Source organism: Gavialis gangeticus, unplaced genomic scaffold, assembly GCF_001723915.1.
Source record: "Gavialis gangeticus isolate Ggan-Ray unplaced genomic scaffold, GavGan_comp1, whole genome shotgun sequence".
NCBI classification, from domain to species: domain Eukaryota; kingdom Metazoa; phylum Chordata; order Crocodylia; family Gavialidae; genus Gavialis; species Gavialis gangeticus.
The window spans coordinates 90,128,718-90,142,278 of record NW_017729024.1 but is presented as its reverse complement, the minus strand read 5'-3'; the positions used below and the strand labels follow the sequence as shown (position 1 = coordinate 90,142,278).

Here is a 13,561-nt window from a genome sequence, read left to right as displayed (position 1 = left end):
AATGTGAACGTAACAACATTAAAGACAGCTGGCACTTTGAATCCACAATGTTCAAGGGGACTAGGCAGCATGACTTCCCCCTGCACTGAATATGAGTTGCTGATGCATTAGGAGTTGCTTGAGACAAACTAATGTGAACAGTCTGTACATACTTGCTATACAGATATTATGAGATCAGTTGCAAACAAGAAAGAATGCACACAACAGGTTAAAGATACAAGGCGCCTACTACATAAACAACTTATGGCTACTCACTGACTTAAGTCACAAAAAAACCTTTTTCAGCATGTAAGAAACCAGCTGCACAAATGGAAATAGTGATGCAATCAGTGCAACTGCATCAATGACAGTTTGCAAATAAACATTGATGTTGCTGAATACCTACTTGCAGGTGTGTGAACAGATTGGCAAATGTGGAGAATGTTGAATTGCCTCTAAACAAGGGTTGGCAGAGCAAAAGAAACATATGGAAAGAGAGGTACTCTAATGATATAGATACAGGTGAACATGGGGAAACACAGACCATGGAGCATCAATTAGCCCAGGGGCAGGCAATTATTGCGGGCGGAAGGCCGCTTACTGAGTTTTGGCAAGCCGTCAAGGGCCGAATGACAGGCAGCCAAGGGCAGATAAATATTAATTTTCTAAATTTTTTAGGGGCCCTACAGGCCACATTGAATGGCCTGGCAGGCTACATCCTGCCCATGGGCTGCCTTTTGCCCACCCCTGTATTAGTCTATGCACTCCCGGAAGGGAGGTGTAATGTTAAGGACGTAGCCAAAGCTACAGACCAAGCCATAGCATGTACATGATTTTGAGGGAGAAAAAGAACATGTAGTTGTGGCTCTTCTCATACTGGCAGCAAGTGAGAGTATTAGGACAGCTGTTCTGCAATTGTTACAACAATCCATTGTAGTGGCACCAGAATCTGCTACACTAATTCTCTGATAGGTGTTCAGACATTGCATCTGCAGCTTCCTTGAGCTGCTCTACCTAGTACCCCTAAGTGCTGTTATTCCAGGTCATCTTCAGATCCTACATTTTTGCCCTAGAACTCTCAGGCTGAAACACACAGAAACAAATATTGACTAGGACAGCTGGTCCTTATTTGGTAATAAAATGCAAATCCTAAGACCTTACTTTAGGGAAGCAATCTTATCAGAGTATTTTATTGTTTATAAAGAAAAAGCTACTTTCTTCCACAATTTTTTTTGTGCATGAGATAATTATTTATTTGAAAATAGGATCAGAGATACTATTTTGCCATGTCCTGTTTTGTAACAGTAATGGAAGAAGAATGGCACTGCATCTGAAAACTTGTCAGTCTGTTTCAAGCATGCAGTTGGTCCAGTAAAAGATATCATGCAAAAAAACCACTTGCCTCTTGCATATTTCCTGGATCATCATGGCTACAACATCATTCCAACACTACCTAGAACTTATACATATATTTATAATGTGTGTGTGTATGGCCCTTTGGATGGACTAGTTCTTCCCAGTGACATAACTAGGGTGGGGCGGATGGGGCAACCGCTCCCACTACTGACTTAGCAGGGGGCAAAGAAAAGCAGCTCCTGCCCCTGTACTCCAGTGCCTTGCTGTGTTCCTATGCTACTTGTTCTTTCCCCTCCCATCTCCCATCAGGCATACTACTCCCAGCTAGCAACCAATTACTTCTCCCCTCAGTGAAATGACCAACTTTTTTAGCAGCAAATTTTTGTCTTGAAAATTTGGAATTAGGCAAAACATTAGGGGTAGATTTTAGACTTCTCATGTAAATCAAGGGAAACTTCATTGTTATTCACCAGTGAGGGGTTCATAAGCAGGCCTGCAGCCTCCAATTATTATAATATGTTTTTTAATACCACAAAATCTTTAATCCCCTTTTGAGGTTACACAGGGGTGTCTCCACATCAAGTTCTATTGCAGAACAGTCAAGTGCTCACACTGTTTCTTTCTAACTTTATATTTTTTATAATTACAGCAGAATAACATGCTTGGGGCACCTTTCAGCTTTGTCCTCCAAGAAGCTAATAAACCGTTAAGGGTATTATTTTACAACATGGTGAGTGTTATTTAGCAATGTTTCATTAGCCACAAATCCACAAGTCACTTTTAAGAATTCCAGATGCTAGATTGTAGGTATTTTTGCAGCTGTTCTGTGGGAAATTATTAAAGTGTTGCTCCCTTTAAGAAAAAAATAAGACCTTTGACTATATCAGTCCTTATACCATACTTTGTAAGGGCAAGGAAGAACACTCATCTCAAATACAGCTGTGAACTGTACATTTTAGCCATATGCCTGTGGATAGTACAAATATCATATCTCTTGTAAAATGCTTTGGTTGCTCAGTTGAAGGAAACAAACTCCTTTGAATAGAATATAATATGCTCTAAGGTAAAATACTTTGAATGGCTGTTCACTTAATAAAAATGACGCCTAAAGCAATGCTATCTTCTGACTATTATATTGCATTTCATGAGTTGACTTTTAAATTGAATTCACTGCCATCTATATGTACCGGAGAACATCTTGAAAAAATCAAGCTACAAATAATGACTGTTTTCTAAAGGTCAAAGAGATTGAAACAGGGAGAAAAAGCCTGTTCTGGAAAAAAAATGCAGGAAGCACTGAATATTTATATACTGATATCATCTTTAGACCTCCAGGGTTTTTCAGAACACAGACAGCTATAGTTTTTAATGAAAAAACATTTTCCAAAATTGAATTTCATTTCTCATTTCTGATTAAAAGAAAAGAAGGTTTGATTGCCTGAGTTGCACTCCTTTGTTGGAATCCTAACAGTTCATGCTTGGTACTTTTCCAGAAGGACTTTCTGTCTTTTGCATTTGCAGTTCTTTGTAAAAGTGCTAGGATTCAGGAGCAGAACTGCCATGAGTTGTTTTCAGACACTCAGGTACAGTAAGGGCTTGTCTATAAGGTTGGTGAGGGGGACTGTTTATTTGCACTGAGCTCAGCTTCCATAACGTGGAATGAGTGGTGTTCACATGATGCAATTCTGAGTACATTTTAACAGGTGTGGTAATGTATATTCTACAATTTTGTTTGAAACTGGAGTGATCTCACTGCATATGAAGTTAAAAGGCACTAATGTTTGTGTGGATACATCTGTACAGGTTTCCCTCATTTTATGTAGGTTCTGTATGTGCGAATTCGCTGTTATGCAATGACGCTTTTTATACCAAAAATTCATTATATGCAAGGTAAATTCACTCTTATGTGATTGGTGTGGTGGAAGGGCACAGTCAGCTGCTTGGTGTGGTGCATTGTGGGATTGACACGCACCAAAATGTAGTCCTCTGTGTGGATCTGTGTTCCTTGGTCAATGTCTGTGACGTGTTTCTGTAGTTGCTATCCCCATTATGATAGTGCCCTGTGCTTGTGCTGGTGAGTACCAAGATTGTCTTGTAAAAGTGGTAGAGATGGATCTGGGGGTGAGTACAGTCAAGGTCTTAGAACGTATTCCTATTTGTTACATTGTAAAGTGGGTTCCCTTTATGCAAATTCAAGTTACGCACCATTTTCCAGGAATGCATGTACAGCATAAAGCAAAGGAACCCTGTACTGCCTGCTATTGTAGAAGTCCTCCATCAGTCATTCTGCCAGGACTCACCTGTCTTCTGTTTCGGGCCATGGTGACTGGATGCCACCCCACTTTTTAATGCTGGTGCATAGTCAAGATCAACACATTTTCTCCAGTTGCATTTTTCTGGATTCAGCATCCATGAACTACAACTAGTATTACTGCACTCTTCCTGGTTCAATGAAACCTGCAGAGGCACAGTGCAGAGGCACTGAATCTCCTTGCCATCTGGGGAAAGGTGAAGATTCAGGAAACCTGCCAGATGACATACAATATCTCAGCAAGGATATTTTCTTAAGTCATTGCTAAGGGGATGGCTGAACAAGGTCACCATCAGGAGCCAAATAAAAAAGCAACAATCAGAAATCTTCTTACAAGAAAGTAAAAGACAAGACCTGGACCTTCAGCAATTCTCATGTCGCCTGTCCATGGGAGCTGCCCACGATTTTGTAGTGGGCCACAAGCACTGAGCCGTGGTTTGTGGCAAACACCACTGAGACATTTAAGGATCTCAAAGATGGGGACTCTGGCACTGGCATGGATTCTCAGAACTGACAGAAAGCCAGGATCTCATCACTACACAAAAGCTTGGTCACATGCTGGAGCACCAAGAAAACCCTGAATGGTGCTTATCAGTATAATTTGGATTGGACAACTAACCCTGTTCAACCCCAACCCCACCTATCAGCTCTGTGGAGGAGACCTCCTCCAACTAAATTCTTTATTTTGACCCATTAGATTTGCTTTTGTTATTATTAATAATAACCTATATTTTGTTCTACCTTTGGTATTTTTTTTTCTTGAGCTGACCCTGGATGCTGTTATACTGGGGCAGATGTAAGCTGGCAGCTTTGCCAAATGTCTACGTCTATACCATATACTGACAAGGATGACTGCACCATGGATGGATCAAGAAAGGGAAAACTTCTTCATATAAATGTGTTTACTGCATGCATTTCACACCAAGAAAGATGTTATTATCTCAGCACCATTTGAGAGTTATTCACTAGCCCTTTTTTTAAATACCAAGTATTGCATTCCTGTGATGAAAAGTCATTTTCACAATATTTTTTCAGTCCAAAATTTAGAATTGCAGCAGTAAAAAAAACTCTGTTTAAGGAATGTGTAGTGTAGAAATAATGAGGCACAAATAAAGGCAAGAGGCACAGGACATTATTAACCCCTAAATGTCTGAGCAATCATTGAAAAAATACATTATTTCACTATGAAATTACCTAATGTCTTCAGGGGATATAATATGGAATTTAAGGTAAAGAGAATATGCTGTTATGGCTTTAACCTTATGGGACAAAGCTACCTTGTTCTTTAATCAAAATTAGGTAGCTATACTCATAAGGGCATCCAGGACACACAGTGGACCTATTCTAATGAAGAACATCAGTGCACATCTTTAAGCTCAGAGGCAGGCTCTTTGGATAAGTGTGGTATCTTTTATTAGACTATAAGCTATAACCAACGCCCCCATCTGCAAGCTCAGAATTTAGCTTTAATAAATGGACCTTTCTCTACTTCCTGCCCCCCATAAATGAGCAACTCTACCTCACATAGAAGAATTGCCTTCAGGGAAGCAAATGCAATTGCTAACCTACCCTCTAGAGCAGAGGTTCTGAAACTGTGGCCCATGGACCACCACTGGTCTGCAAGCTCCATTCAGGTGGTCCGTAGAAAGGTTGCAGAACAATCGGGAATATCTGTACTTGTAAGGTAAGACTACTTATATTAAAATATGAGTTGTGTGCTTGGATATGTAGAACCCAAAAAAGTTTATTAAATGGTCCATTGAGACCCTCAGCAATTTTCAAATGGTCTGCGAAAAAGAAGTTTGAGAACCACTGGTCTAGAGAATGCCTTTACTCCCTACCCGCGCCATGTTCCTCAAGGTTCTGCCTACCTCTCTGACATGCAAACGAATTGCACACCGCTTTATCTCTAGACTAACAACCCACACTCACCAGCCACTAGTTACTAAAATATTCTAGGAGTACATAAAAAGCTTATTGAATCAGCATAAGGGAAGTTGGTAGAAAACAACTTAGAAGAAGCTACAAGGATGGCATCTCAACTAAGGGACAAACATTATCTCTGAAACAATTAAACTGAACAGGGAACACTAATGGTTTGTTACCTGCCGCACCTTACACAGGGTCTGTTCATGAGCAGACCAGACCCTCAAAGATACAGTTCTTATCAACTGCGCAGCATCAGGCAAAACTGAGGGAGAAGAAGAAAAGAAGAAGGATTAAATGTTTGGTAAATGAGAAGCCTGAAAAGTTATGTGAGCCATAAAGAAAACCACATATCCATTGATATTTAAGTTTAAAATCTAAAAATGATCAGCCCATATCCCCAGAGTAGGAACATAAGTGATCCCTGATCACGTGCCACTGATGACTATCCCTTTTGAGAAGATGTTTCATTGGCAGCTCCTACTATTCTGAGCCTGCACCTTCCATTTGTTGGGAACTTCTCTCGTTTGATTTCACAGATGTTGTGGAAAACATAGCATGCAATTATAATTCAAAGCAGACATTGCTCAGCAGCTTCGAGTCTAGTCATGAGACTAGACAATCTCAATCCCTCCTTTAGTTTCCCAAGTGTACGCTCCATTGTTAACTTGTAGCTGCTTATGCAAAATTCTTTTCCATGATGCAGTTGCCCAGAGAAAGGTTTTACCAGCCTCATAAGATGGGTCTCCCCAAATAATAGAGTGGGGTGGTGAGGAGGAGAAAAAAACTAGCCGTTTTGCTTAAGGAAAAGAGGCATTAATTTCTCTGGACCTTAACTTCACTCACCTGGCGAGACCACCCCACTAAACCATAGCATCCAGGCTCTGTCTTTGTTTACAAACTCAGAGCCTGGATGTAGGAGGCAGGGCAAAAAATACAAATATGTATATTCGATCAGAAAGTCCAATGATTGAGTCCCACCAACAACTTCCAGAGGCCCAGCAAGACTCATATCACACTGTACTTGATTAATACAAGTGCATACCTTCATTGCAACAGCCCCAACAGGTACTCTGCCTACACCAAATTGATTATCTACTGACCCACAGCAACCGGAGGGGTGGTGAGCTTTGAGAAGGTGATGAGTTTTGAGCGGGTGATGGCCACACACTTCTGAACAGTTCAGGTAACTTGCGTTTATAGGCTGCTGATGCAGTTTTGAAGTAGGCTCTATTTAGATCTCCAGAAAAGTGTCCTCTGTCATTCTGAAATTCTGCAGACACGTCTGGAGCAAAGTCCTCTCCCACCCACTGCCATTTGTTTTAGCCCAGAAATGGTGCTGTAGCAAGTGAAGCTGATCCAAGAAAACTTCCTTCAGAAGCAGCTGGTCTATGTCATCGACTTCCTCCTCATTCTTAACATGCAGCTGCAGGTCAGCTAGCTGTTGCTGCTGCTGCCAGAATGCCTGCCCGAACTGCTGGGCAGTGTGGTGACTGTCTTGAAAACTTAAAGTTGTTCAGCAAGCAACCAGGTGTCAGATATTCCTCCACAAGCTCCTGATATTCTCAAGTGACCACCATCATGGTGCAAGTACTGCTTCACTCATAGGCTGAAAATGGTATTAACTTGCTCCTGGGCAGGAAAGATATTAAGGGAATTTGTGAGCTTGACCCAAGCCCCAGGATTACAGTTGCCTTTGGCTTTCTTTTGCTATATATTCCACAGTGAACTGTGGGAAAAAATTCCATGATGCATCAGCCCCAGCACTAAGACAAGTAGCATGGTGTATCCATCCCCAGTTCAGAATACTTAATGCAGAGAAAGTTCACAGTGGGTGCATCTACCTGAGATGATTTATTGAGCAGTAGTAGTACTACGCAGTAAGGCATCACCATGTAACTGTGCGCAACAGCTATTGTGCAGTTAATTAGGCTAATGCTCAGTTTTTTATTGCCTGTAAATGCAAGTAGTAGATTAACTGTGTGTTAGCTACTGTGCAAGTGAAGGAGTAGATTCTGACTGGGAGCAATTTGCTTCTGGTCATCCTGGCATCAGGGGACCTGCTGCTGCCTGGCTAACACCTGATGGGGGTGGGGGGAGCTGTGCTGGCTGCAGGGCAGCTGTCTCCCCACCACATGGGGATTGGGACCATCATTATCCCTTTGTGGCTGGGAGAACTGTGGCCAGGAGAGGTATTCCCACACAGTGGGGACCCTACCTGATCACATGGGACAGCTCTTCCCACCACATGGGGACCAGGGCCAACCCCATGTGGCCTGCCAGGCCTGGGCTGGCACTTGGAGCATCCTGGAATTCCCCCTGGCTGCTTCAGTGGGGCAGAGCAGGGCAGGGGAGCAGAAGCATCTCTAGTCTCAACTGTTCCCATTAGGAGCAAATTTTCTCTGAAGCAGGGGCATGTGTAGACTCCTTACTGTGCATTAATAGCACATTTAGACATGCCCAGAGATTCACACGCTAATAAAAGCCAACTTCCCCTGTAGACACAAATATATTATCCATACAATAAACTGGCTAATTCTATTAATTCTTCTATGGTATAATTTGCCATTATGGATTACTCACCTTTGTTTTGATCTGGCCCAAAAGGTATAAATACCAAGAAAGGAGACTTATATACAGAAGAATTGGGAGCACTGGGCTGAAATGGAGAAATGCAAAATTTCTACACCTTCGAATTATTATTATTACTGCTACTACTGCTATTATTCTTATCATCATAGTCACCATCATTATTATTATTGTTGTTGTTGTTGTTGTTTAGATTCTGCCCTATCCAGAAAGGGTTAGAGTGGCTTACATACATTACAAACAACACACAGATAAGAAACAACAGGAGACTTCTCAACAAAACCCCCAAATTTGCATTCCCCTCTAACTCCCACCTCCTTGCCCATAAGAGCAAACCCTCCATCCAATCCCAAGTATGCTTCCCAAGCTTCCTAACCCCTGTTCATATCTAGGATAAGCTCTTTCCACCTTCCTCCCTACCTGCCTCCTTGTCTTCAACAAAGTGATGGAAGCCCTAGCATTTGTAAATGTTAACACTAGATTGGACAACATTATAGAGGATATAGCGTAAAGAAGAATTCTGCATTTTGAAGGAGATATGATCTACTATTACCTGCTATGATCATACTACATAAGATCTGATCTAGTATTTCCATATCTAATTTCTGTGGGCTAGATTATAGAATTACTAGGTCTACCCTTCAGGATGACAGCAAGGAAAGGTAAAGAAATGTAGACCTTCCCTCACTTAGTGAAGATGTAATATCAATTGGTAATATGAGTACCAATGAATACTCATATTGAAATAGCTGAAAATACTTGGGCATTACCAACTTTAACTCTTATAAATTAGGGCTTGGCTGTAACATTCCAAATCCATATACAGATTTGGCAGACAAAATCATTTTATAATCTGTGACTCTTGAAAACAAATTAATGAAGGCAATAACATTTTATATTTTCTCACGGAGAGATGAAAACGAGAGCATTTAGGTCTAGTGTTCTAGTATGGCACTTGCCAATATGCACTTTCCCTGCCCAATGATTTTGTTTTTTTCTCCCTGCTTCCTTTCCCCTATCCTGCAATCACGTCTCATCAGTCCCTTCTGTCCCATTTCCAACTAAAACAACCTCCTCCCCTGTCACCAAATACATTCTTTAATTAATACAATGAACACATTAACAAACAAAACAAACCCTTCAGGCCAAAGTTAACTCATGATCTTATATTTGTAACCCTTGCCTAGTTCAGTTTTGGGTGCTGTATAAAGTTATAAGAAGTAGAAGAGAAGGAGGAAAAAGAGAAATACTTCTGTTTAAAGATCAGGATATTTTTGACCAAATTTTAAATCTGGTATTCTATTTAAGACCCATCCCTTATTTCATGTTCTATAGAATATGGACTACATGCAGACATGGTATCTATACCTAGAATTCAGGTTGCCTGAGTCCTCCTATTTGAAGGCACTTTTTCAGTTGCTTATAATGTTGCCAATTTTCCTATGCCAATTGAAATTTTCTGTACTCAGTTTCTGCCTGCGATTATAATATTTTTAAATTTCATCTAAAATATTTATAATTTCAGCTGTTTCTAGGAAAGATTAAGGGAAAATACAGGGGGGTTGCTTTAAAATGAATCTTTCAGCCATTTTTGGGGACACTCTAGCACCCTCCTAATTTGGGATTTGACATTTGGGCTAAGTACAGACAGTCAAAAAGCCTGAGGCTGAATCAGTTCAGTATTCGCAGGTTAGGCTAAACTGCATAGATTGAACCAAGAAGCAAGTGAATAGACATCTACTTTTTATTCTGGAAATGCAGCCACATGCCTGCCAGAAGCCAGGAGACACTAAAGCATGCCTCCCTGCTCAGCTGGAGCAGACAGTTTGGGCCAAGGCTACCCCACCCCCCGATGGGGCGGGGGAAGGGGGCTTGCAGGGGAGGTACAAAGCATCCTGGCATGCTGGGGGGCTGTGAGTTAACTTGAAGCTGAAGGGGATATGGGACAGAAGTTCAATAAACCAATTCAACTTAAATCAGTTAAGTCTCAGACTACATCCATCCAGGTTCATCTTTAACTGGTTTCAGCCATTTTGAAAGCAGTTTATGTGCACTGAACTTCAGAGCTAGGGACAGACATTCAAAAAGTCCAAATTGATTCAGTCTTTGCAGGTTAGTCTAACCTGCAGAGAGTGAACAGGTTTACAAGTGGATAGAAGTTTGGCCCATGCCTGCAGTGTCTCAAGCCAGAAGCCCGGGGGTGCTAAAGCAGCCCTCCCTTCCCTTCCACAGGCAAGCTGAGCTGAGGAGAGGGGCATGGCCAGGCCCCAGCGGCTCCCTGAGAGCCAGGAGCAATTCAGGCACACAGGGCTGCCCGGCCCCAGAAAGGAACTCTTTCCTATCCTCCTTCTCCCCTACTGCTGCTGGGGCAGGAAGGGGGCCCTGTGAGGCTCTGTTCCCTCCTCCTCCCCTGCCAACAGCATGGCGTGGGGAGGGGGGCTCTGTGAGGCTGCCCAGGCCCATAGTGGGGCTCTCCCCCCGACCTCTCCCCCACCCCCAGGGCAGGGGAAGGCTCTATTCCATGCTAGGGTGAAACTCTTCCCCTTGTTTTTCCTCCCCACAGAGGGGCAGTGGGAGCATGGAGCTCAGCTGAACAAGGTGGGGATGTGTGGGTGAAGGGTGTAGGGACCCCTGCACACTTCCTTCATGGCTGCAGCCCCTGCTGCCTGGCAGCAGCAGCAGGCGGAGAGGTCAGGTTGTTTGTGCCCAGTGCAGGTGTGGTTCTGGCCAGCTCTGTGCTGGGGGAGAGTATGGAGCCTGCCTTATCCCCCACCAGGGCTCTGAGCCTGAGCTTGCAGCTCCAGCGCTGGAGCCATGTGCTTCCCCCACTCCCCACTGTGCAGTCCCACATTCGCAATCTGCCAGGACTGGAGGGAGCCCCCAGTGGTGTATTTACCATGGAACAAACCGTGCAGTGGCACGGGACCCCCAGTGACAGGGGGGTCCCAAAATGCAGGACAAATCTGACAAATGATTGAACTTAATAAATGCTGCAAGTCGTGAAATGGTCCAGGCTTTCTGTATTCTGCGAACTGTGCTCTAAACGTGGTTTTTTGAAGTAATCTAGCAAAGAATTTGCTTTGCCACTTTTTTGCTGTCTCAGTAATAGCATAAGAGCAGCTAAGGGAAATCATCATTTGCCAATCAAAATGTGTCTGCTTAACCATTATCCAGTTGAACAAAAGCACCCTGCCCCACAGTTTGCAACAATGCCTGTGATTTGTCATTAGTATGTAATGGTTCAAAATCCTGTGTTTACAGAGTCTGATAAAAATGTGGAATTAACTGAATTAAACCCAATTTGGTGGTCCGTGGCCCACCCAAGCCCACCCGTGGCTATTCTCCTGCTCTTTCAGACATTTTTAATTTGCCTAAAATCAAGGTCAGTTTTTTAGCAATAATGAAGTGACACTATGAGTCTGGCAGTTAAAAACACAAAAAAATGAAGTTGAGGCAAGAAGACAAAGCTAAGAAAAAAGACAGTTTGTCATCTTATTTTAAAAAGCTTGAAATATTGAATAGTGGACATTCATCAAAAAGTATGGGCGAGGAAACATCTGACTTATCTGATCACTTGCTGAGTTGTGGGAATACCACAACAACTGCAAAAGTTGAACAAGTGGACTCTAAATTGACAATGGAATTACAAAATATTGGTAATTTTGTTGAAGTAATGAAATAAATCTACCCTGAAGACATTGCATTATGGCCAAAATCTGTTTCATTGGATATGAAAGTATTTCTTAGTAAATAAACTGAAAAACTTAGATACCATGGAAAATTTGAGAAAAGAGTATGAGGTTGGAGGACAAAAGCAATTTAGAGGTCTTCATGAGTACCATTTTCTGAGGATGAAGACAAATGGGATGACAGAAATGAGAATTTGGTTGATTTTTTTGGAAACCACTAAGGCAGTCTACTGTTATGTTTGCAAATTATTCCCTGACCATAAGGAAAGGAAAACAAACATTCATTGATGGGCACTCTATCTGAAGAAACATTGCAAGAGATATTGCTGATCATCAGACTTCCAAAGTTCATATCAGTGCTTTGTGTAAGTTTGTTCAAAGGTGTAAGTTATCTGGAAGAATTGATTCTGTGTTATCGGCTCAGTTTGAAAAGAAGCGTTCTTATTGGAGGAAGTGCTGAGATGTGTTGTTGCCATGGTCAAAATGCTGTCTTCTTTGGGACTACCTTTAAGAGGACATGATGAGTCATCATTGTCAAATAGAAAAGGTAATTTTTTAACCGGCCTTGACTATCTTAGTGAATTTGATGATTTTCTCAAAGAACATTTGAAAAATTATCAGTATTGTGGCTCAGGGAAGACCAACTTTTTAACACACCAAACCTATAATGAATTAATCACTATAATGGCAGAGCAGTTCAGAAACCAATTCACTGATGAAGTAAAGGGTGCCAAGTACTATTCCATAATAGTCGATTCAAAACCAGATGTGAGTCATGTAGACCAATTAACATTAATTTTAAGATATGTGACCAGCAGTGGTGAAGTTGTAGAGCGATTTCTTTGTTTTTTCCCACTAAAATCCCACACTTCTGAATGTCTAGAGACAACTGTTTTGGAAATCATTGCACATTTAGGTTTGGGCATCAAAAATTGTCATGGGCAGAGCTTTAATAATGCCGCAAATATGGCAGTAAAATATTCAGGTCTACAGGCAAGACTGAACAATACAAGCCTCTCTGCTTTATTCATACCATGTTCCAGCCATTCCTTAAATTTAATCAGCAATGCTACAGCCAAATCTTGTGAGGGAGCTACGCATTTTTTTGACATCATTCAAAACATGGATGCCTTTTTTTCAGTTTCCATGTGTTGGTGGAGTATGCTACAATCATGCCTGGAGCAGGCAAATGAAAAACATTTGACAGTGAAAAGAATTTGTGACACCAAGTGGTCTGCTCATGCAGATGCTGTTTTGGCTTTCAAAATGAGCTATTATGATGTAAAGAAAACCTTATTAGACATAGCTACATCAAATTCTAAAAAAACTGCATGCAAAAACTGAAGTAAAATCCTTAGCAGAAAAGTTTGAAAGGTACGATATTGCTGTTTTTACTCTTTTGTGGAACCATTTACTTCAAAGAATGAATGCCATCAGCAAATCACTGCAAAAGGTTGATACAAATTTATTGAATGCTGCATAATTTTTAGCCTCAGTTAAAAGTTTTGTCATGGAAGTTTGAAATGACTATAGCTCGGTGGAAGCAGAGGCACTAACATTAACAGAAAATATAGGTTCCTCTGATATATCTGATCAGAAGTGTAAAAAAAAAAAGCAGGAAGTTATTTTTTGATGAAAGCAGAGACAATGAAATCAATTTAAAAGGGAAAGAGAAGATTATCGTTGAGACTGTCAATGTTATTTGTGACCC

The 13,561-nt window shown here is 41.5% G+C and overlaps 1 protein-coding gene across 1 annotated transcript; it reads left to right on the top strand.

Moving 5' to 3' along the window:
• Positions 1–11,603: 11,603 nt before the first annotated feature.
• On the top strand, positions 11,604–13,194 carry LOC109298091 (zinc finger MYM-type protein 1-like). The gene is given in 3 exon segments (XM_019518225.1): positions 11,604–11,831; positions 12,188–12,296; positions 12,299–13,194. Coding segments are annotated over 3 exon segments (1,233 nt in total).
• The last annotated feature ends 367 nt before the right edge of the window (positions 13,195–13,561 follow it).